Source organism: Chelonoidis abingdonii, chromosome 3 (genome assembly GCF_003597395.2).
Source record: "Chelonoidis abingdonii isolate Lonesome George chromosome 3, CheloAbing_2.0, whole genome shotgun sequence".
Classification (NCBI taxonomy): domain Eukaryota; kingdom Metazoa; phylum Chordata; order Testudines; family Testudinidae; genus Chelonoidis; species Chelonoidis abingdonii.
The window spans coordinates 186,652,493-186,677,774 of NC_133771.1; the positions used below are offsets into that span (position 1 = coordinate 186,652,493).

The 25,282-nt window shown below is 38.3% G+C and overlaps 2 protein-coding genes across 4 annotated transcripts in view; one reads left to right on the forward strand and one right to left on the reverse strand.

Moving 5' to 3' along the window:
- Nucleotides 1–25,282, forward strand: part of ASB3 (ankyrin repeat and SOCS box containing 3) — a 140,940-nt gene that overhangs the window by 12,829 nt on the left and 102,829 nt on the right. The gene's annotated exons all lie outside the window — the stretch shown is intronic.
- CHAC2 (ChaC glutathione specific gamma-glutamylcyclotransferase 2) overlaps nucleotides 7,427–25,282 on the reverse strand; it is a 25,839-nt gene continuing 7,983 nt past the window's right edge. The window contains exons 2-3 of the mRNA XM_032778371.2: nucleotides 17,592–17,627; nucleotides 7,427–10,393 (exon numbers count right to left, since the gene is read on the reverse strand). Of these exons, the coding sequence (XP_032634262.1) occupies nucleotides 10,010–10,393; nucleotides 17,592–17,627 (420 nt within the window). The 3' untranslated portion in view covers nucleotides 7,427–10,009. The remainder of the gene's footprint in view (nucleotides 10,394–17,591; nucleotides 17,628–25,282) is intronic.

The window sequence follows — 25,282 nt, forward strand, 5'->3', positions numbered from 1 at the left end:
GGACTTTTCAGCTTGGAAAAGAGGATACTAAGGGGGAATATGATAGAGGTATATAAAATCATGAGTGATGTGGAGAAAGTGAATAAGGAAAAGTTACTTGTTCCCATAATATAATAACTAGGGGCTACCAAATGAAATTAATGGGCAGCAGGTTTAAAACAAATAAAAGGAAGTTCTTCACACAGCACACAGTCAACTTGTGGAACTCCTTGCCTGAGGAGGTTGAGAAGGGTAGGACTATAACAGGGCTTAAAAGATAATTGGATAAATTCATGGTGGTTAAGTCCATTCATGGCTTTTAGGCAGGATGGGTAAGGAGTGGCATCCCTAGCCTTTGTTTGTTAGAGAGTGGTGATGGACAGCAGGAGAGTGATCACTTGATCATTACCTGTTAGGTTCACTCCCTCTGGGGCACGTGGCATCGGCCACTGTCAGCAAACAGTATACTGGGCTGGACCTTTGGTCTGACCCAATACGGCCATTCTTATGTTCTTATGATTGTGACCTTAGGTGAGGAATCGGAGATAAGCAAGCGGAGATAAACTTTTAAAGGTATTTTCATGGAAAAGTTGCTAGTAGTAGTTAAGAATGAGGGCAGAAAAAAAAAATCATAAAGGAAGGAGGCCTCAGTAGCTCTAACGTTATGAACCCTTTTTTTGGTTGCTAAAAAATAAACTTTTAAAAAATACATACCTCCCTTCTACAAGGTGCCAGCCTGCCAGTACTGGAAACCAAAGTCTTCTAACCACAGAACAGATAGATCATGAGCAATGAGAGTGTTTTGCCTCACGCAGCCTTGATTATGTTCCTCAACTCTGTTTTAAGATAACTGTAGAGAAAGACAAGTTCAGATTCCATTTCTATTTGATTTTTAGTATGTGTGAAGAACTGGGCAGCAAAGATAGGCATTATGAGGTTAATTTTTAACTATCTGGATAGCTGTCCACTGAAAACGTGATAAATCTGATTTGTGTAATGCACCAAACAGCTGTCTTACTGTACTTACTACAAATCTTATTACAGACTTCTGATTTAGTGTTGAAAGGACCCGTCAATACAGCCAATTCACTGAGCTATCCAGGCATGAGTTCTTCCTGAATCATCACCAAGGTGTCATAAACAGATAGCTAAGGGTTAATATTTCTTTCACCTGTAAAGGGTTAACAAAGGGAACCAAACACCTGACCAGAGGACCAATCAGGAAACCGGATTTTGTCAGCAGAGAGGCAGTGTTTGGCTCCTGTGTCTTTTGATCTGTCTCTCAGCTATGAGAGGGACTTTCTATCTTCAAGCTCTAAGTCTTCTGTTCTCCAGTTGTAAGTACAGGTATAAGACAATTAGGCTTGTAGTTGTTTTTTGTATTACATGTTGTGTGTTGCCTGGAATGTTTAATTGTATTCTTTTTGAGAAAGTGTTGTTTTATTCAACTTTTTCTTTTACAGCAATTGTACTGTTATTGTCACTGATACAGGCACTAGTTATGTTTTTTCTTTCTTTTAATAAAACTTCTCTTTTAAGACCTTTTGAGTTTTTCTCTGGGAGCTAAGAAACAAGGAAGGACAATCTCTTTGTGTTAGATCTACGAGGTGGAATCTTACAGCCGCAGGTGGAAGGAGGGAGGGGTGGGAAGTAAATTGCCCCTCTGTTTTGTATTCAAGGAGTTTAAGTACAGATATCTTCAGATAACTCACGAGGAGACCTGGGGAGTAAGTAAAGAAGAAACAAAGGGGCGGGGGTATTTCCCTTGTGGTAAGACTCAGGGCTTCTGAGTCTTGGGGTCCCCCAGAGAAGGTTTTGGGAGACCAGAGAGGGAGCCAAGCCCTGGAAATCACTTGGCTGGTGGCAGCGATATCAGATCTAAGCTGGTAATTAAGCTTAGAGGGTTCATGCTAGCTTCTCAGTTTATGAACGCTAAGGTTCAAATCTGAGTAGGAAGCTACGACACAAGGGTATGTGATGAGGATTCTTCCCAACCTGGGGCAATGACAAGCTGGTCTGAGGGCTGTGATTTACACCCATAGCTCTCCCACTTAATATTCCATATTGTACAACAGCAGCAACTGTAAATGCAACCAAGGCCCCAATTTTCTCTGAGAATATAACATTGTTTTGTGCACGTCACTAGGAATATCTGAGGGACAATGCAGTAATGTTCCTATCTGATTCTCCCAGCTCTGCTGGCCTGAAATTCACAGGTCCATAGACTGGCCTCTTGCACATCCCCAGCCTAAAGTTTTTAGCTCCTTACCTAACACATTGTGATGTAAAATCGCTTCCAATTCGGTCAGCATTCAGGAATCTTATTTCTTGTGTAGAGAGTGATCCCATGCAACTCTGACAGTTTGTCACAGGAGGTGTTGCTGATGTTAGATCTTCTCTTGATATATTCCAGCAAGAGTTCTTTCTTTTAAAAAAGAGAGTTTTGTATTTGTGAGTTGTAACTATAGAAAAAAATAAAGAAACTGGGTATATTGCCTCTTACGATCTGACTAGTGTCTTGTTCACCATGGTCCTGCACAATCATTTACACCAGTGCAAAATAAGTGCAAAATGTTTCCACATGTCAGTTGTCAAATTTTATACCTCATTAGCAGTCAAGTCTGGTCTAAACTGGAAAGTTATACTGGTATAAATATTTCAGATACAAGTGTGAATTTTTACCAAAATAGTTATATTGGTACAAATCCTAGTATGGACTCAGTTAAACTGATATAAAGGTGCCTTATACCAATATAGCTTATTTTCCTTCCCACATGAAAATAAGGAGTAATAGTACAATCACATTTATCTCAGTATAACTGCATTCACTTCACCCACTTTAACTACATCTATATAGTTAGAGTTGTACAGCTTTTGTGATTAAGTGAGCACGTAGTCTTCAAGAGAAACTAACTCAACTTGAATTTGGTGAGAGTTAAACTGAAAGGGAAACAGCATTAAGAACCTCAAAATTAGGAAGGGTCAGTGTTTAGATGGAAGATGCACGTAAACAGGTTAACCAAATATAGTATCTGACAATAAAGGAAGATGGAAAAAGGAAGTCAGCTGAGTCCTAAAATTAGAAATTGTCTAGAAGAGATTAAATTAACAAATATAATTGTTTTGTAGCACTCACTTCTCTTGAGGGAAAGAAAGATGCAGTTGAGTTGTGTCTTTTCATAAATGGGAATTTAGAATGACTGGGAAATTATTCTAAGTGAATTTGAAAAACTTATTAAAAAAATTTGCAATAAGTGTTCAAGGGTTACATTTCTTAAAAGACCTGAAGTCTGCAGACAAAAATGCATGCACATGCTTCTTTTCCGACAACAGGATTTTCAAATTCCTTGCTCTAATTGTATACTCACATTTGTAGGCATAATTCTGTGTACATTTTTACATGAGGACTTCTACTTGTTTTGAAATTTTGTCCCAGTCATTCATTTACAGTCACTTGTATTACAGAAATGTGTATTTTGTTCTGTTTTGGATTATAGAGATTTGCAATTTAAAAGTAAGTCAGGAAATCATAATTACTGTGTCACAATTTCAAGAGCTAAGATATTTGAATGTCCCAGGTTCTTCACAACCTGTTACTCCTAAAGCTGTGTGGCTCACTGTTCTGTTCATATATCTGAGACCCTGCAGCACTGTGAGTGGAATCATAGAATATCAGGAGTGGAAGGGACCTCAAGAGGTCATCTGGTTGAACCCCTTGCTCAAAGCAGGACCAATCCCCAGACAGATTTTTGCCCTAAATCCCTAAGTGGCCCCCTCAGCAATTGAGCTCACAACCCTGGGTTTAGCAGGCCAGTGCCCAAACCACTGAGCTATCCCTCCCCCGTCATGCGAGCATACATCTACATCATCAGACAAAACAAAAAACATTAGGCAAACGGTTCTGGTGGGGGAGCTGCTGCATTTAATTTCTCAGCCTCCCTTCTCTGCCTCTTGCCTTGTAAATGGAGCTTAGACCCAGACACTGGCTATGTCAGTTTTTCACCAGAAGTTAAGAAAGGATGGATGGAATTGGAAGGGATGCAGATCTGATTTCATTAAACTGATGACATAATGTTGTACTGAATGACAGTGTTATCAGCTATTGGTGCTGGAGGACAGCATGACATGACTATTTTGGGGCTGTAATGCTCTAGCTTTTAAAACAAAGTAATATTGACCTAAGATGTTCTTTACTACACAAAGACAGTAAATTGTAAGTTTAGAAGGATATCATTTATCCTTTCATATTTCAGATTAACTTTTTCAACACGTAATACATTTGCAAGGGGAGGCAACCTATTTTGTTTAGATTTGAAGTGTACGTCTGTAGGATCGATAGTAGGAGTGCCACCTTTTAAGATTTACACCAACAGTTCTACTAGTTGCAGTGGTACATCTCTCAACTCTCAGAGCTCGTAGTTCTATGTTTCTAATGAGAAAAATGTGTTTGAGTATGCTAATTTCATTGCTTCTCATTTTCTACATTTTTATCAGTGCTTAAAAGATATTGAACACTACATTCTTCTGTATGGTCAAACTAGACTGTTAGTCAACCCTGCCTAAAATAGACATTCATCAGATTGTCAGCTTCTAGTTAGTGCCTTTATGTACGCTTACAATAAGAGAAAATGCAGGGAATAAAAATGAGAATATGGGAAGAGTTGAGGAAAGGGTACATGGGCACTGAAGTCTTTTTATAAAAACATTCTCCCCCCCCCTTTAGTTAATAAACGATTGCTGTTTTCCAAATTTTCTTCTTTCTTGCCCTTAAAAAGTTGGATCTTCCCAACTTCAGTAATTGCCTCTTGCATAATGACCTTAAGCCTAAATGATGACTGAAGGTCTCGGGGGGTGTGTGTGTGTGTGTGTGTAAAGAATTTTATGGGCAACTTTGATTGCCCCTTCATTATGTCCTTTGGGGTATTCCTCCTCATCCTGCCACATAGCCCTGTCCTTGGTCCATCTCTTCTCCCTCCACATCTTGTTTGTTTGTTTAACCTCATCTGAAAACAAATTCAACTACTATTTCTGTGCAGAATACTTGCAGATCGATCTATCTACCTGCTCCAGACTTGTCAGCTTCTGTCAAAGCTAAAGTCTCAGCCTATCTCTCTACATCATCTTTGGATGTGTAGCTGTTAGTTCAAGCTCAATGTGGCTAAAACAGAGCTCTTAATCTCTCCCCGCTGCAAGCCCTTCCTGGACAACAACACCATCCTGCCTGTCACTTAGGCCTGTAACCTGGGTGTTCTCTTTGACTAGGACTTCTCTCTAGGTCCTCACACCCAGCTGATGTCCAAGTCTTGCAGATTCTTTCTGCATAACCTCTCTTAAGATACGGCCTTTTCTGTCCATCATCCATGCAGCTAAAATTCTTGTCTGGGCTCTCATCTTGAGCCTCAATTACTGCTACCTACTTTTGTCTGGCCTTGACAAATGCAATCTTGCCCCACTCACATCCATTCAGAATGCTTCTGCACTCTCACTTGAACTACATCACCTCTCTTTTTGCATCGCTCCACTGCACTTCCCTCTTCTCTATTGCATCAAACTATACTATTTATTGTTGTATTTCAGGCCCTTCACAGCCTACCTATCCTCTCTCATTTAGTATTAAGAACTTGACTTCTGCTTACAATTGCCCATGATGAGAGCCTCCATTGCCCGCTTGTTAAATTCAAAACCAAGCATCTTCATGTTTTCTCCTGTGCTGCCCCTCGTGTGGGAGGAATGCCCTACAAACATCTGCTAAGTCACTTCATTGTTCTCCTTCAAACCTGTCCTTTAACTCTTTGCCATGATGCCTACAAAAAACTTGACAGTGCTTAGGCCACTGGTGTTTTGAGACTACTAGGTATCATACCAACAAGTATTATCACACTGTTTCCTTGTAGTGTTCATCGTTTGTCTCTTTCCTGCTTTCACTGACTTGGACTCCTAGGTGCTATGATAATACGGATAATTAGTAATAATAATAATAATGGTTCTTATAAATAATTCCTACTATCCTCAAAGGGGCTGTGTGTTGTACTTGTGTGTGGAAGGCAATATGATCTTGAGTAAATGAAAGAACCTAATGACTTCACTGTCTCTTCAGTTATCTGCTCACCTAGCTTTTATCTGCTGTGTTTCCTGTTCATCTGCAGGAAATGTGAGGCAGGAAAGAAGTTGAAAGAAGAAAGCAAGAAAATGAATTTGTTATTAGGGAAGTATAAAGAATTTCATAACTGAAGATCCTTTTCTACTTTTTCATATTTTTCCTCATAACAAGCAGGGCAAGTTTACAAGTAAATTGGAGCAAAGTTTTCTGGTTTCTCTGGTTTACAGTAGACACCAGCAAAGGTAGATGTGAGGCACCTCTGTGTTAAAAGTTAGTAAGAGTCTGAGAAGATGGAAAAAATATAATATTGCAGTTTCAGGTTAAAGATTTAGATTGCATAGTCATCTAGTGCTGTAATTATACATTTTAATAACTGTCTTTATATCCGGTGGAGCATTTTTAATGATCATGTTACAGAATTTCAGGCATAGAAAAGGCTTACCCTTATATAACACGCTGCCTTCTAACTTTACTTCACTTTGCAGCACAAATAAAGGTGAGTTCTGTTGTCATTGCAATTCCTGTGCTCATCTGAATTTTTACAAAATAACTTAAATTTATATAACTCCTTTTATTGTAGAGCTCCCCACATACAACACTAGGGGATGGTCTTGACCAATAGCAGGGCAAGCTCCTTTTACAAAAGGACCATGCACATCAGATAAGACTGTTGTTCTACACAAACTGCATAGTATTTGTTTAATCAGTTTCACAGGTGACCATTTTGGGATTTGAACCTGTGGTGCTAAGGAGTCAAAATCTAACACTTAGACCTTTATGCTGTCTCCTCAGTCATTGTTTTGGAAAGGAGTTTAGAGGTAGATTAGTGGAGTTTTTGGTAATACAAACATATTTAGGCTAGGATTAAAATCTCTAACTTTGTCACAAAAATTAGACACAACATTAACCAAAAGGAAAAAATATCAAGCACATAATATACAGAAGATATGTATAAAATGGCTTGTAGTAAAGAACTGCTCTGATAGCATATTCAGCTCCATGTAATGGACCTTGTTTTGAAAACAGTCATGAGGCATAGCATTGAGTATGTCTTCTTCCCTAAATGTATTGTTTCTAACTCCTATGCAGCAAAGGGAAAAGAGACCTTTAACTCCAGTGCTTTAACTACTATGTTGACATTGCTAATCTGATGGTTTTCTATGAACATAATAATACCTAGCTCTTACGTGGCACTGTCTATCAGCATATTTCAACATGCTTTACAAAAGGAATTAAGTATCATAACCAAGGCATTTATTGTCATAATATTCAGGTATTTTGAAAATGTCCCTCATAGTTGAGTCTGTTCAGTACAAAAGTAAAATTTCTGAAAATCTGTCTCCAACACCATTAAATAAATATGCGATGCATTTTATTGTACTAAAGTTATATGCACAAAATGGAATGTATCATTACAGGTATTATTGCAACTATTATGAATCTGGAAAAGAGATTGAACCAACAGTGTTTTGGAGATGAATAAAATTAAATTACCAAACTTAGAGCCATACAGAATCCCAATGCCCCGACACTAGTGCTTAAATAAGCATAATATTTAAGAGTATCATCATTGATGTGATTAGGGAGTTCTTGAACTGATAAAGGGATTTATACACTTCCCCCACCATCTCATGACAAACAAAAATAAGCCTTTGACTGAAGAGAGAAAAATTAATGAAACTGCATAGATTTTACAACTCCATCTGATGTACGCTTTAAATTTACAACTGTGTATTCAAAGCCCAGGTATGCACAGGAGAGGAAATGCTGGCCTTTTTGAAAACAAAAATCAGTATCCCTTTGCAGTGTTTACATAACATTTCAGGAACATTAAAGTATCCAATTAACATTTTGTGAGTATTTATTCTCCATGTCAAAGGGAATAATTTTTTTTAAAGGATCTTGATACATTGATGTAGGCAAACATTTTCAAACTTTGATGCCTAAAATCCTAAATTCATCTTCAGGCACCATAATTGACTGAATTTTTCAGAGGCTCCCATTGGAGTTAGTGGAGATGCATGGACTCATCACCTTTTAAAATTTGGTCACTTTATTTAGGTGGCTAACATTAGTTACTGAAGTCTGAATATTCTAACCCTATACTTAGCTTTACTGTCCACCTGAATTTACTGGGCCTGATTCTCAGCTCTGTTATTTCAATCTTCCATCAGTGAAACATAATGGAGAATAAAGACCTTTGAAACCAATAGGATCTATTTCTCATAAATTAGCAAAGAACTGAAGTATTAATGGGAGAATAGGTTCTCAATATATATGATACGAGGCAAATCCCCTGTTCATCTGATTAGACTGGTCCATCAAGTTTGATATCTTATGTACTCCTAATATAGTAGAATTAAAGCATTAACCTTCACTTTTGTTGTCCTGTCGTTAGTAGCTTTTGAAAATTTAACAGGTAGACTTGTGCTTCCTAGATCCACATTCCTTTTGATAGATGCCAGAAATATGGTGACTAAAATTACAATCATGGTCTTAAATGCAAAAGCTCTTTGTTTCATGTTTTAAATCAACTGTTTTGAATGTATTTTATGTACTTCAGCCTATTTATGTAAGTGTCTGACTTGAATGTCATTTTTTAGCATTCAGTTTACAATTTGTTTTCTATAGGTGGAAAAGTATAAATTATAGCAATCAGTCATTTTGAGGACTTAACTTTTTTTGCCAACTACAAATATAAAACTGAAAGGAAAAGACTACCTGTGTGTACAAACATAAATCATGTACTGTTTGTGCTATTACTGATGGAAAATAAGACATTTTCGTGTGATTATTGAACATGCATAAATACTCTTGCTGTATGATGTGGTACTACAATACATTTCAAAGAGAACCTTTTATTATTAAAATACAAAAATATGCTTTGTTAAAGGATTAAAGAAAATAACTTAAACTCTGAGAAGCAAGAACAGTCATAGTTGGGACCGAAACTCCTTATGCCTTTGTATTGCAATAGTTAGGCCAAATTCTGCCCTCAAAAGTTTGAAAAATCCCCTTGATTTTCAATGGGATTTCTGCAGCCATAAACAGTGATTAAAGATGGGAGTTTCAGAACATTCTTGCTATATTGTGGATTCAAGTCATATCCTCAGTTACTTTAACAATTTAGGTTTATTTTTGTTTTCTTTTATTTTAAAATTATTGTAATGAGGCACTGATACGGTATGACTTATTTGTGTCAGTGTACCATATTTTTGTTTCTAAGGGTTTGACACCCTGAATAACCTAATGCATCAAGGGAAAGAATATTTTTTTTGATAATACAACTGTTTGCCCATTGTGTCTAATGACAAACTGTGATATACCAAGGATAAAACGATTGATTCAATGAAATAGCTTAGTTCTAATGGAGTTGAACCTTTATATGATAAATGTTTTGCCATGTACTTGCTGTACATGTACAGTAGCTACTTAGAACATTTATCTTTTAGCTGCATTAAGGACCTAATCCTGCAGTCTTGACTCAGAGAACTACCACTTTAATGGGAATTTTGTCTGAGTGCAGGACTTAGTCCTAAAGGTAGTTTAAAGATAACTATATTTTTTTTCAGAACAACTTAAACCTGAAATCATTTAAAAAAAAAAAATTCCTGCAGACAAAAAATAAAGGATCAAAGTTGATTTTCTTCAAATTTTGAAAAAGAAAAATATGCTTTTTGGCTAAAATCTTGTATACCAAATTCAAACCTGAAACACTCCTGCCCCCTCCCATTGTTATAAACTCCTGAAAATATGGTTTGACAATGGAATCTTCTAGTGACCCTTAACTACAGTGTCTTGAATGCAACATTAAAATAAATAAGATAATGTAGTACAGATAAACATGCCTCCAAATCATATACCCGTTATGCAAAGAAACCGTAATTCTGAAGATGAAAGGAAAGCTCATTTGAAACTATTAAATTATTTTTATATGCAATTGAGGTTTTGGTTTCTTTCCAAGAGTTCCTTTACGAGTTTCTCTAGAGAGAAGAGATGCTCATCCACATCTTCTGGTACAAGATTCCTGATGGAATTGGCAAGTTCAAACAAGTATTCTGTGTTTCTTCCACTAGGACCAACTGCATTAAAAATCTGTTCAGCAATGTCTTCTAGGGGTGCTGGACCAAGATAGTTAGGATTATCACGAGTTCCAATATATAATAATACATTAAATGGTTTTATTGAGGGATCTTTTGGATAGAAAATGACAGTTGTAGTCCTGTAGCCTCCTTTCTCTCTGAAGTCGAGGTATGCCTTTACTTCAACTTCTTGTCCTGTGGGCAATCTGTAAGCAACACCCCATACACAACCCTGTTGAAGAACACAACCAGAAGGGTAAATCCAAACACTGAAAGAATACTAGCAATAAACTAAATATAAAATATATTTTGTTGGTAGAGCCCTTTCTACAAATAGTTTTCTCCCCATCACCTTCTCCCTTCTTTATTTAGGAAAAGAGCTGAAATCAAAATGGTGGTTTTTGTTTAAGAACTCTCAGTTGATGATAATTATGCCAAATTCTTTCTGCATCCTATTACTGATATTGGGCTTAGTTTTAGAAGTAATGGAAATTTAGTGCAGTTTATTTCTGCTAACATTGTTTAGTTGTTGCATCTGAATTTAGAGCACTAAACACACAGGTTCATTTCTGTTAAATAATGTTTGCTAAAACATCAGCAGAAGGAATACAAAACGAGTTTTCACAATCTCACAGAAATAGATTAAAAATAAATTCCTTAGATGGAGTGGTAGATTTAAAAGTAATTTTTATTAGATTATTCTTTTTAGGTATGTCAAGCTTCATTTCTAAAACCTTGAATATTGCTTTATTCTGATACCTATATTTTAAAGGATTTGTGTTTTAATTTGTATTTTAATTTGTATGTACCATCAGTGTGTAGAATTGAGAGAAGGCTATCTTAAAGTTTAGCTTTATTTTCTACTACTGGGGAAATTCTACACATGCACATAATTAATGAACCGCACATATTTTTAATTTTTTTGCACAGAAAAAAGCTGCTGCTGAAAAGTTGCTGCAGTTCCATCTTTTGCCCACCAGAGGGTGCTGTGGTGATAGAATGCAACCGCTCCCAGTCAGTAGGGAAGAGAGAGCGCCGCCTTCGCAGCACCTGTAGGGCCAGGTCAGGAAACAGGGTTATGGGGAGGCAGATAGCGTGGGGTGATGGGGGTTCAGACAGGGACTCATAAAGGCTAGTCAGGGAGGACAGACTGGGGCAGGGGCTGAATGGGAGTGGAGGCACAGAGCCATATGGTGACAGGGGAGCGGCTGAGTGGGGACACAAAGATACGTGGGGAGGGGGTGTAGAGCCACATAAGGACTGGGTGACTGAGTGGGGGCACAGAGACATGGGGATGAGGAGGGGGTGTAGCGCCACAGGAGGGGGGGATGAGGGAGGAGGGACACATGTCTGACTGAATGGGAGAGGCTAAGGTCTGCATGGGGGAAGCTCCCTAACAGCCGCCCCTCCCCCAAAACAAAACAAAACAAAACCCAACCCATACTTCTCCCACCCACATCCAACAATCTCCAAGTTCACACCCAGGATCCTTCCCAGCAATTATTTCCCTCTCCCTCAGCTCCTCCGTTATCCCTGACTCCCCCCAGCCTTTGCACTGCTTCTGGGGTGTGTGGGAAATATGGTTCTGTATTGTAGTTTTAAATGAATTATTACTCAGAGTATTAATATGCCTAGTGAAGCATCTATTTGTCAAAAAACATTTCTGAATCTTTTTTGTCTGTATTGTTACAGGCATACTTGCTGACAGGTATTTTGAAATAAATGACAAAATAATTGAAACTGATGTGATTATATTGTTATTTTGACAAAATATGAAGAATTTTGCAGAATTTGAAAATATTGTATGCAGAATTTAATTTTTTGGTGCAGAATTCCCCCAGGAGTAATTTTCTCAGAATTAAACCCTATATATCAATCCTATATGCCAACAACACTGTTAGCAGAAATGGCATTAGAACATCTTTAAGAATCTGGATGTTTAGCCATGTGTCATAGAGGTACGTGGGAATTTTTGGAGGAAATGTTTTTTGGTCAGAAAATGCTGATTCATTAAAACCAAAACTTCTAGTGGAAATTTTTTTTTTTTTTTAAAGGGGCGGGGGGGGACGACAAAAAAATCTGAAGGTTGCGCAGGTCCAGGGTGTATTTTCTGGTCAAAGACAGAAACCTGAGCCCAGAACAGCCAACAGTTTCATGCTTGGGGCAGTGTGTGTGTGTGTGTGTGGTTTAAAAAAAAAAAAAAGTCTAGGATTTGTTCCAATGAGAAACAAAAACAAGGTTGAATCCTCAGTTCTTCACAAAACAGAATTCTTCATTTCTGGCCAGCCCTAATGTTTTGTCTTCAGAGCTACAATTCCCAGAGCTTTAATTTTATTTTGGCTTAGAGATGGTAATCTCTCCCTCCCTTATATATGTTTTCAAACTAGAAGAGAAATCCTAGTGACTGATCCCAGTGAAATCTGTTTACATACAGCGACCAGGCCACAAGTGCTTAGCAGTGATTTTTAGATGAGGCCTTAATTTTTTGTTACATTCCCTGTCCGGCTGTCTTCTCCTGCAACTTTACAGAAGGCAGAAAAAAGAAATGGTGATTTCTAGGATACCCATTAAGGCAATGATATTGCTTCTTACCAAAGGAAGTTATTTATTTTTTAATTAATTCAGAAATAGCCTCAAATTTAACTTGCCCTTCATAGGATACTACAAGAGGAATCCATTGTTGACATGAAGTTGGTATAAAAATCCTTGGGAAGTTACTTATGTTGCAGTTATTAGACCATATTGTGTACAACAAAATATTAAAAATACTTCAGTTAGAAAAAGCAACTACTACATGTGACAGTTACTTGTCATAATGAGCTATGTTTTATTTCCTTCCCCTGGGACTGCATCTGGTTCAACCAGTTTTATCTTTGACCAATACTACTTCAAATGGGTACGTCAGTACCAGTAACCTCTCCACAGATTGTTTTCTTATGTGGATAAGCTCTAAGAGTTTGGGTGCAGGAGAAATTTTTGTTTGCTTCTAGATCCAAGTCTCCTCTTGAGCTGTGGGCTACCTCTACTGCTTATGCATACTGATGCTGAAACAATGAGAACATAAGTCTTGTTGTTCCAGAAACACGGATGTTAAAATACAACTGTTATGGGCAAAACAGTTCATGGGCTTGGTATTGGATCTAGAGGAGTACTGGCTCAGATGTCAAAATGAGGAGGCAATACGACAGTTTCAAGGGTAGTGTTCTAGCTCCTACCCCTGGTTATTTTCCCTTTTTTAAAAATAATTTTCAGGGAACTACAAAGGGAGAGTGTTTAAAGCAGTTCTCCAAAACAACATTTTCAAATTAAAGTTACTTCTCCACCTTTCATTCACTTTTTTGTTTTAGACATTTGTGCTCAATTTAATTATAAACAAACCAACTGTTGAATCAGCTGATTGTTTGTCTATATATGTGATATTCTCAAAAATAACTTAAGGTTGTATCTAAATCAAGATTTTTTTAAAAAAATCTGGTAGTTTGCTCTGGGACTTCTGCAATCACAAATAAGTTGGCTTAACAATACAAATACAGCAAAAACAAACATAACCATTCTTTGCTTATATGGGAGTGTGTGTATAACATAATGGTATCCAACAGTACTGTAGTGTGAAAAAAATTTACCAGAAAGATACAGAAAGTCACATTGACAGACACTGTACTGCATTGTGCTTGTTTTGTCAGCTACAAAAACAGTTGAAGTTTATGACTACGGTTACATTTACCTCTATTCATTGCTACCATTTCAGGGGAATGTCAATGTTACAAGTATTTTGCCTCACTGAATAATAATTAAAAGTATAGTGAATCTTCACTGTTATGTCAGGCATGAGCCCTGTTTAGACAAACTCCCTCCAAGGTGCCCAAGCCTCTGCACATTATGTACACTGGCTACACACCAGGCTCATCCTAGCCCAACAGATAACTAGGCTAGCATGTATGACCTAAAAATGAAAACTTTCTCAGCTCTTTGCAAGGAATTTATTTAAATGAGCTCCCTACCTCTTCTCTCACCACTGCTTACTAGCTTAGTGTCCTCCCTATCTCACATTCAGTTGTACTTGATAATCCCCCTTCCTCCTCAATCTAAAATAAATGAAAATCCAAGATGGCTGAGGGAATTTACCAGTGGACTGTTGTGGACCCCTTGTCTAATAAGAGTGGAGTGGTGACTCCTACTACTTCTCTCTTGGCACACTGATTCTTATTTGGGTTTGTGGAAAATCTTATGTTTGGACCCTTGTTTCCCCTCTCTAATTTACCATTGCTCTGGCTCCTCTAACATTTCGTCCATGGCTGACTGACAGACATTTATCAGTCAGCTAGGTAAGAATCTGCCTGTCATCTCCCTCCCCATCTAGCCTCTTGGGCCTTACCCGCAGTCCCCATCTACATATTCAGTTCATCCCTGGAGCCGTATTTTTTCCTGGCAGCAGTGTTAAAGTCAAAACCTGCATTATCATATCAGAGGAAAATCCCTATTGAAAAAGGAGCAGCCTTTGGGTTTACATAGCTTGGGAGGCTCAGGAAGCTTTAGTGGGTCAGCAACCACAAACAATTTTAGGCAGAATAGAGCTGTTAGATGAGAGAAAAGTTTGGCAAACTCTACCTATTATTTAAATCTTCTTTTGAGATTTTGTTCCCATTCTAAGACCAGTGCTCTGATTTGGGTGTCTTGAAACGAAACCAAAGAGTTGTCATATAATGATTACAAAAAAGTGTATGCAAGATCATCCACGATTCACAGGTCTTTTGACAGACTAAAATGGTTCCGAAATTGTCTGTAGACCGCTGATGATCACTTCCAGATGGTTCACAATAGTGAAGCCTCTGTCAGTCTTCAAGCAGTAAGGATTCATGGTAGGTATAGCTTAATGCCAGACTCTTGATGCTTATGGAGGTGTTTTGAATGGCTGAACTGAAACACCTATGCACCTCTGCATCCTGCACAGAGTAATATTTTCTTACGTGGATGCTTCTTTGTAAATTTAACTGAAAGTTCTTGGACTGCACCAAAATTGGTGTAACAAAGGCACAATGATATTGTAAAGTGACCTGGACAAATCAGAGCAGGGGATCCTGCAGGACGCGGGATGCTTGGTACTAATAAATGTAAAATTCTACCCCCAGAGAGAGGAAACGAACAGTAGAGTTACACAGCTGGGAATGTGGTGGGTTTATTGATCCCTCACTTCCTGTGAAAGAGAGACAGAGCAGTACTGGCCCAAGAAGGTCCTGCCCCTTAAGAGCTGCACAGAATGCTCCAAATGGAGGATTTGCTTAAAAGGGGCCTCTTGCAGTCAAGTAGGGGCAGAGTGAAGAAGAGGCTGCCTGCAGGAAGGAAGCCAGTTTCTCTTTAGCCAATTCCTCTTCTGGGACAGAGGAATCCACAGGGGGAGGAGACCTCTTCCCTCCTCTCCCCACCTTTCCCCCACCCCCTGACAAAGGGAAATCATTGGACACTGGGAAGGGAGTTGGGAAGCCCCTAATGACTATATAGATAATTGAGACTGTTTGACCAACCTTCCACTGGGAGGGAAGCAGAGTGCTGTGAACTCACCCCAAACTGAGGAGAGAATGGGGAGGTAGGACATACCCCACACCAGCTTCCCCTGGGCCATCTCCCTAGAGGGGACTGAGATACCCCTCATGTCTTCTCCCTTGGGCCTGGACTTGGTGGAGAGGGAGGTCCCAGGTCCTTGTCCCCTACCTTCCTCCCCTTGTCTGACTGGGGGAATCTAAAGAAGGATGGGCTGTAACTTGGCTGTCAGTCCCTGAGATTGCCCAGCAAAGCCACACAAGGACTTTGGGTGCTGTTGAGCCGTGGCCTGCCCTCTCGGCATGTTGGCTCCTAAGTGAACCCTACTACATGGGGACAGTATGGTCTGCATCTCTGCAATAAACTTTATTTTGTGTTGTCTCATAATATTGCCCTATTATATTGTTTGATTACAAGATGATATATTGCTTCAAGAAAAGGATGGGAGAGGATATGACCGCACAAGACTTGATGTGGTGTTAGCACCTCTTAATTATGAAATAGCATGTACTCTGCCCAGTTCTTTTCAGTTGAGGGCCACAATGACAGCACTGTACATCAGGTGAGAATTGCCTCTAACTCCATTTCAGACCTATTAATTCCAAACTAAGGGCCTGATCCTGTGATGTGATGATGTAGTTTGGTTGATATCAGTGGGAGATGAGAATAGTCAGTATTCTGCAGGAATGGGCTGTAGAAAAGGACTCCTGCCATACATTTAAATCTGGAAGATAGGGAAGGAAACACAGCCTCCCTTTAGAACACCCAGATTCATAATTCATGCACTATGTAAGTCTGAGAATGATCCATGCTAGACTATTTGCATTAAGGTCATGGTGTGAAAGGATAAACGAATATCACTCAAATGATTAATCTGGTTTCATATTGCAGTTAACACAAATGGCTTGAATGCATACAAACCAACCATAAGAACTATACACTTTATAAAGATGACAGGCTAAAAGAGGCTAAATAAATCTAGTCCTGCTACATGAGAGCATAGTCCGGTTGCCCTAGCTCATGTGGGTAGTCTGACTGGAAGTCATGGGACTCTTTCAGTGGGATGACTAATGGTGAGCAAGAACTACTGGACTAGGCCATAATAAAGCAGTTGCATATAAAATCATGTTTACTTGTCACAATCTGACTAGACCAGATATCTAGGCAAAACCCCTCCCTTGTCTCCCCCAAAATAAAAATAATACTTCTTGCTATTTTATAAATCAGAAAAAAATGCAGGTTTTCTTTTACATGGACAGATTTAATGCCTAATTCTGCCATTCTTCCATGTGTTTTACTCTGCAAATATTACAGTGGGACTTTTCATGGAAAAGGGGCTTGCTCATCTGTAGTAAGACTAGCAGAATCAGGCCTCTAGCCATTTCCCAAATGGGGTTTTTGTTTTAAGCTCACAATATTCATCAGTTCGTCTTTGAATCAAAGAGTTTAAGCAAGAGTTATTGTGGCTTAATTTTGACACAGTCCAGATTGTATTTTAGGGGATGTTCCATCAGAACACTGTCTCAAACTGATAATAGTGTCCAGGTTGTATAAATTTGACAGTAGCAAAACTTTGTTTGTTAAAACAAGGCAGGTAATTTGGGTATTCAGGAAGATGCTTAAAACTCTGCCTTCTATAATCATAAAGCCAAAGCACTTCTAGTTGATTTAGACTAAATAGCTAAACTAGATCCATTGAAAGCCATTATATGTACAATTTTGTATAACATTCAGATTTTAAGAACATGTTTTGAAAGTAAGAAAAAAATCAGTTGTTTATCTACACACTAAAGATAAGAAAATGCAGAGTCATAGAGACCTTAAGTTCTGAATGCAGTAGGACATTCTATAGGCTTAGAATAAATATTACGTACAAAAAAGAAGTACTATACCTCAGGATCTTCAACAAGAGTCACAACTCTTCCAGGCTAAAATGAAAAGAAAGATTGCTAGGTCAGTGAAAAGCATTTTTTGTCAAATCATTAGCAAAATTGAACAGTAAAAAAAAAATATTTTTAAATGGACAGAACCAAACAAAGAGTCTCACTGAAGTCTATCCCTTTAGATAATTGGGGCTCTAGCATGTGTGTGTGTGTGTGTGATCTGTATTAGAAAACAACATGAGAGTAAATTGGTGGTAAATAAAAATGTAGCTTTAAATAAAAATGTAGTGGAAGTGGTAAGAACACAGAAATAAAGTTAAGGTTGGTGTAGACAAACAATTTTGAGTTCTTTACTTTTGAGAGTACTGTTTAGAGCAACTCCTGCTGCCATTAAGACAACAATGGCAATCTTGACTTCACTGATGTAGGATTGTGCTCTTACTGCTTTTCCATGAGAAACTAATATGTAATTCCTTTCCCACACATCAATTTTCAATAAGGGTTTATGCCAATAAATAACTGTGGTATAAAGAATTGAATTAACTGGTTTATGAAAATTTTCTGTTGATTTCTGCTTATTTTTGTCATCTTACCATTTTCCAGCAATAAACAGAAATACAAAAATAAGAAAACAACCAACCACATCCCAATAAGAACACATTCTGAGTATATGAGATTGCAATGAAGTACATACCCTTTGGGTGCTGAAATCACTTACTCCTGCCTCATAATGGATTTAATGCATGTTTGTGTTTTTGTTAATCACATCCTGTTTTCTAATATTTTCAGATTTTCATTTGCATGACTTGCATTTGCCCCTTCAGTTACCAAACAGTCCAGGGGGAAAAGACACAAAATAAGTTAAAACTTTAAATTCAGTGGTAGGCTATAAAGATGAAGAGTGAGTTTCTGATATTTCCAGTAAGCGTGAATGATGGGGCCAAATTCTACATTCACTTACATACTTGTTGTTCCTACTGATGTCCATGGGAACTGTGACATGCATCTGAAAGCAGATTTGGCCTTAATGGTTATAGTACCAGAGGAGTTCTTATCCAGGGAGAGGATTAGGATAACCAGTCCCTACTGGAATTTTTGCAGTAACATCAGTCTAAGGCATTATACTTAAACTCCATCCTTTATCTGACAGTGCCTCTCTCTACAAGGTGCAGGTTTTTAGGCAGACATCTTTATTGCATTGAAGTCAATGGGAAGTCACACATGCATCTAGGAGTAGAGTTTCTCTGTTGTAAGTTGGCCCTAAAAGAAAATTTAACTCAACAGGGATGAGCTCTGACCTGTGCTTCTTAGTGTATATTGTGAAAAGGGGGAAAACATGAATTCATCTGGTTTATGCCAACTAGCTAACATAGAGAAAATTAGTAGAATTGAGAAGTATATAACTTTGCTCCTGTACTAATACATTTACATGTAATATAGTGCACAGACTTTGAACATATAAAGAGTCTAGCTTGTATAGGCCAAAGCAAGATAATCAGACTTCTTGCTGACAGTCCTTGATTCTCACTCAGAAAAAGTTGATGTTACTTTTTATGTGTACTGTAATATCTCAACTCTGATTGCTTTGCTTTCTGTTCTGGGGAAGATTGTTTAATCTGCTATATTTTTTTTAATACTTTAGCACATCTCTACTTCAACATAACACCACTCGATGTAACACGAATTTTGATATAATGCGGTAAAGCAGCGCTCCGGAGGGGATGTGGGTGGGGCTACGCACTCCGGCAGATCAAATCAAGTTGGATATAACACAGTTTCACCTATAACGCAGTAAGACTTTTTTGGCTTCCGAGGACAGCGTTATATCGAGGTAGAGGTATACTAAAAAGCTGTTCCCATTTAACACCATCACACTCTGGAGTTAGACAAAAACAAGAAATAAACAACAATAACTTGAAGTCCAATGGGCCCATTCCTTCCTTCCTTCCTTCCAATTTGACTTTCTTTTTGGCAATATGCCATGTGACTCTTTTTTGCAATATTCATTAGTTGCATTCACTTCTGCTTCAATTCATTACTTTCACATATTTGAATCCTTTGGGTAATCTCCTAGTCCAAATGTTGGGCTTTCCTTTTTCTCTTATCTTTAAGTATATCTGATAGTAGTCCACTTCTTCCATGATGATTGAGAACCACAAAATCTCTTCCCCTTCAAGTCCTCATTCAAAGTGTTTAATACTCAAAGTTGTGTTGATGCTTCAGTTTGGTAGCAGTAACTGCTCTGTATCCAAACAATCAACAGAAGCTAGACTTCTCAGTATTAATTTATCATAATTTTCTCTTCTTGTTTGTCTTGTAGATCAAGTTTTCCATTACTTCTGAAATCACAGGGATAGAGGACTTTCATTAAGGGTGCCACCAAACACTAATTCATCAATAAGTGGTAGCTGATTTCAGTGTTATGTAATGGTAGCCCCAGTAAACTAACAAAAGGATATCTGATTAGCATCTCTTTTATTTGTTGAGTTTCTTCTGTCAATATTTTTTGAATGAGTGGGCACCTCAGATATTGGAGATAGGGAAACCTATCCCTCCACGCTCATGTCAGTGGAGGTATTAGATATATTTTTATTTTCACTATTTTAAGACACAACTGATACAAATAAAAAACCCACATCAGATTTTGTATTGAAAACAATTAAATTATGCTGTATAAATAGTCTTATAATAATAGTTTCTGTTATTTCTCCTGAGTTCTGTGTGTCTGCCTTTCTCTCTCATTCTTTTCCTAAAAGTATACTTGTATACAGAGTCTGTTGCATTTAATATTCTTCTATATGAGAGCTCATTTTTCTATGTTATACTTTTCCCAAAGTTGAGTTCAGGTTTTGTGTGTCTTCTTTACGCCTGTTCAGGCTGAGAATGCTGAACTATGTAGTGTTGGGTTTAATCTGCAAATATTGAGACAATGGTAGAGGACTGTTATACAGAAATTAAAAACAAATGTAATTCAAAACCTATATATTTTGTATATCTTCAAAAGCTGAGAGTTTTTTAAAACCTACTCCTCCCATATTTTTTTAAACTCCTTATTCTTGAGTTCAGATTATAAATTTCTCTGTGTAGGATTATAAGAAACAGTAAAGAGCTAAATTCCCTGTATGTTTTATTCTAAATTTCTAAAGTGTTACTGACCCAGGTGGATAGTTGGACTTTGGGATACGTAGCTGTGGCCAGATGTCCCTTAGAGTCTGGACATTCTACTGTTTTCAATCCAGTGTTTTCATACTTCTTGGTGGTCAGTCTATAACAGTTTTATGATCATGTGCCCAGTAGTGTGTTAGGGCCAGATTCTGCCACTCACTCGCTCTATGGAGTGCACTAGGTCTCTTGTAGGAATCACAAGGACTTCTGATGGCTATTCAACATGAGTAAGAGTGGAAGAATCTGTCCCATTGTTTAGCAATTTCTGATTTAGCCAAAGCATATAGGCAACCAGACTAAGATCTTTACTTGCTAGTTGAATAAAGACATTGGCCTATGTGATGGGCATGCTACTGGTTCCCTTCCAAGCTTGGGAGTGTCAGCTATTGCAAACTTTCATACAGAGGGATGGTTTTTAACTACCCTTTTAATGCCACATTAAAGACACGAGGGGGCCTACCAATTTCTTTAAAATGTATATTAACCATCTGTATGAACCAAGTTTGCCATTTTCATACAATTATGACTATATAAGACTTTTTCTGTGAGGAATTGTTCATATGTCTGTCTAAAAATAATTCTGGAAGTTTTGCTTTATTCATGTGTATTTTTTAAAAACTGGGACTCTGTTATGTAAAGTTTTTTTTTGTTTTTTTTTAATGGGAGATTAAATTATTTTGGATGGGAAACAATTATCTCACATGTATTCCTAACTGTATCTAGTTTGTATTCTTTTTTGTTTTTTCTATCCAACAGCTTATCTCATTTCCTTTTTTTGTATACCTGAGCATTTACATTTTCAGCACCTCAGTTTCCATATGTATTGCTTTGTGGAGCTATCAAGACAAATAGCAGACTGGAACCTCTTTTGTAGTGCGTGCAGTAGTGCTTTGAGTATGTTAGTTTATTAAGCTTCAGCAGAGACGCATAAATGGAAACAGGTACTAAAATGCATGCTCACTCATCCTGATGCATGCTCTTCAGGAAGGAAAGTGATGGCAGAGGAATGAGTTTATCTAAAGGGGGTGCAGAATATTTTAATTGTGTAGAGTGCCCGTCTTACATGACTGACTACATTAAATATTTATTCATGGTCCCTATGTTGATGTGAACAATCATCAGTCAGAAATAAGAAAATTACAGTAAAAGCCGTGTTATCCGTCCCTGTACCAAACAGGAAAACTCTATACACTGGGATTTCTAATCTTCATAGAAAGTCTGTCTTACAGTCCAGTTGGCATGGGTCCAGCAGGCTCCCTACCTGGCTTCATGTGGCTCCCTAGAAGCGGCGACATGTTCCTGCCGCTCCTAGGTGAAGGAACAGCCACAAGGGGTTTGGAGTGAGAGAAGAGGTTTGGGGCAGAAGTGTGGGAGGGAGCTTGGGGTGCTGGATCCAGGGGGTGCTCACCTTGGGCTGCTCCCCACAAGTGGCAACCTGTCCTGGCTGCTCCTAGGCGGAGGCGCAGCAGGCAGCTCTGTGCACTGCCTCCGCCCGCAGGCGCGATCCCTGCAGTTCCCATTTACCCCAAGCCCCCTCCCGTGCCCCTACCCTCAACCCCTCCTGCACCCAAACTCCCTCCCAAAGCTTGCACCCCACACCCAAATTCCCTCCCTCTTAGTTAACTGGCACTTTTCACTTACTGGCACCCCAGTTCCCCCAACATGATGGATAAAACAGCTTTTACTGTAAAAAGAATCAGAAAACTTATATGTAAATGTCTTGTGTTGTGCTCTGAACTTTATTAGACAAGGACAAACTTAAAGTGAACTTCAGAGTCAGGTTCCTTCAACTGAGAAAGTTCTGCCCCTGCTTCTATGGAGTAAATCTCCAGGAAGACAGAGGAATCTCCCAGCTGATCTTAATGGCTGCAACAGGATACAGTTTGGAGATGGCCTTTCATAACCAGATTCTAAACCATTCATAGCTTTAAGGGCCTCTTCACTTCTGAGAGAAATTCCAGTGCAAATACTAAAGTCCATATGTTTGAGCCCACCTCACTCCAAGTGTGCAGCCATATTCTGCACTAGCTGGAGTTTCCAGGTAAATCTGAAAGGTAATCCCATGCATAGCAGGCCTGGAAGTGACAAGAGGCATGGATGACAACAGTGAGATCTGCAGTAAAGTGGCCAGTTACCAGAGTGAATAAAAATAAATGATTTAAAAAAATTTTTTTTATTTAATTGGATTTTTTTGATAGGTTTTTTCCTCAAAAAGCATTCTATCTAAAGATAGCTTTCAGCTATAATGTACCTTAATTAAAACTATCTCATCATGGAATAGGGATTTTAAATTCTAATTCTATAGTATGAGACAATATATTCATATAATGTTTAAGAAAAGTTTTGTAAATGAGTTCCAACAGTTCATGGATTAGGGACTCAATCTTATGGGGTTCCACAGGCTTCTGTATAGATTATTTAGGTTAATCTTTTTATCTACCCAATGGGACTCAGTGCTCAATCTAGAAGATACCATCAGAGATGCTTAGTTTTGCAGTTCTCAAACTGTGGATTTGTGTCTCCAGAGGTAACATGCTTGCTAATAGCAAAAATATTTTTAAATAAATAATATATAGAGATGAGAAATAATAGACCTCAACTGTATTGTCCCTCTGCAAATTTGTGTACACACAGTCAATCCCTTACCTCTCTCTAAAAGTGCAAAGTTTCAAAAAGTTCAATGGATAGAAGATTGTTGAGGGCAGAATAGATCTGACTGAGGAGAAGAAGTCTGGAGATAAATGTGAGAAGTGGCGACATATACTTGTTTTCTTAAAATATTATATGTTTGCTGTTGAAGAAAAAAATCCAGAATACTGATAATTTTTTTAAAATTAAAAAATAAAACATCTGATTTTCTTCCCCCACATGTCAACTGCTAGGTCAGATCCTGGTCTTTTTGTATTCTGTAGATCAGAGTAAGCGGGAGCATTTAACCTAGGTCTGAATTTTGCCACAATCTTCAATTACATCCATGAAAACTCCTGAAAGATGGACACTTGGACATTCCTAGATGGGAATCCTGCCCACAAACTACCAAGATTCTGCCTTCCCCCTGTATGTTTGGTTAGCTGTCCAACAACTGGTTGACCAGTCCCAATCAGCCACAACACAAAAGGTGCTGTAGTGCAACAACAGTGCTGCACAATATGCCTCTCTATAATCTTTGAATGTTTATGGCTCAAAAGTCAAATGGAGTATTTGATCACTGGAAATGATGACATTTGTCTGTAGACTTTTGATGGTGTTTAATCCCATACACTTCAGTTGGCATACTGAATTCTCGTATCACATAGGTATTGCAAATATGAGAACACCGTGCAGTCCACGAAGATATTCTGCCAGATAATCACAGCCTCTGGAACATTAGAATTTTACAGATAAGAAAACTGAGGCACAAAGACAACAGCAAGTCTGTGGTAGAGCTAGACGTAGAACCCTTGACTCCCACACTTGCACTTTCAATGCCTAGACAATATTTATTGTTAAATATGCTTAGTGTAATTTCTGTGGTCTTCAACAAAGGCATGGAGAAAGAAGTTATTTCATGTTCCACTGTAGGATAGGAAGTGTATCCTAAGCATGGAATTTGAACTCTATTAGTAGCATTGAATTTTGTCTCATCTCATGAAAGATAGGCCTTGAAGCAGCTGAGGCACAGAAGTCTGAGGAGGTGTCTCAGAAAACAACTGTGTTTCTGTCTATCCTAGTCTTCAACTCAGTGTCTGATGTGTTACCAGGTTATAAAGGCATTCCAAAGATTCCAGTGATAAACCACAGTGACCATACTTAATATTTATAATCCTGTGTCCTTAAAAATAATATGTACTTTTATGTGAATAAAGCTTATAAAAATAACTTTTAGAGTGTGTGTACAGGGGGAAATAGTTTACAAACTGTTGATGCATTGCAAAAGCATAACTCACACTGTGTGTGAGGATTCAGTAATTCCCCAGAAGAAACAGATGTTAACTCTGCAAGGCCCTAAATAATCTTGGTCCTGACCAGCAATTTCTTTTACCCTCCTCCCACTCCTTTCACCCCTACAGGCTTCCTTCATCTCCCCTCTTCCAGCTTCACTTCATACTTCCAGCTACATTGCCTCTTATACTTCAAATGTCTTCCTGCCTAGTTGGCTTCTCTAGGCCAACTTCTTCCAACAATAACTCGGTAATCCTCACACATGACCTACCAATTATTTTTAAGTGACAGGGAACATGTTTTAATTGGTTTGAAGAGTGCCATGTAAATTGCTGTAAGATACTATTTTTCATAACTTTAAGTGTTTTCTGAATTTTACTTATAAGCATAAGTCCCAATTCTGAACCTTAGCGTCCAAAATGTGGGTGCCTGCATGAAACCTCCAAGCTTAATTACCAGCTTAGATCTGATAGCGCTGCCACCAGCCAGATTCCAGTGTCTGGTGCACTCTGGTCTCCCCAAAACCTTCCCTGGGGGACCCCAAGACTCAGATGCCCTGAGTCTACAACAAAGGGAAATAACCCCCTCCCCTTGTCTCCTCTTTATTTCCTCCC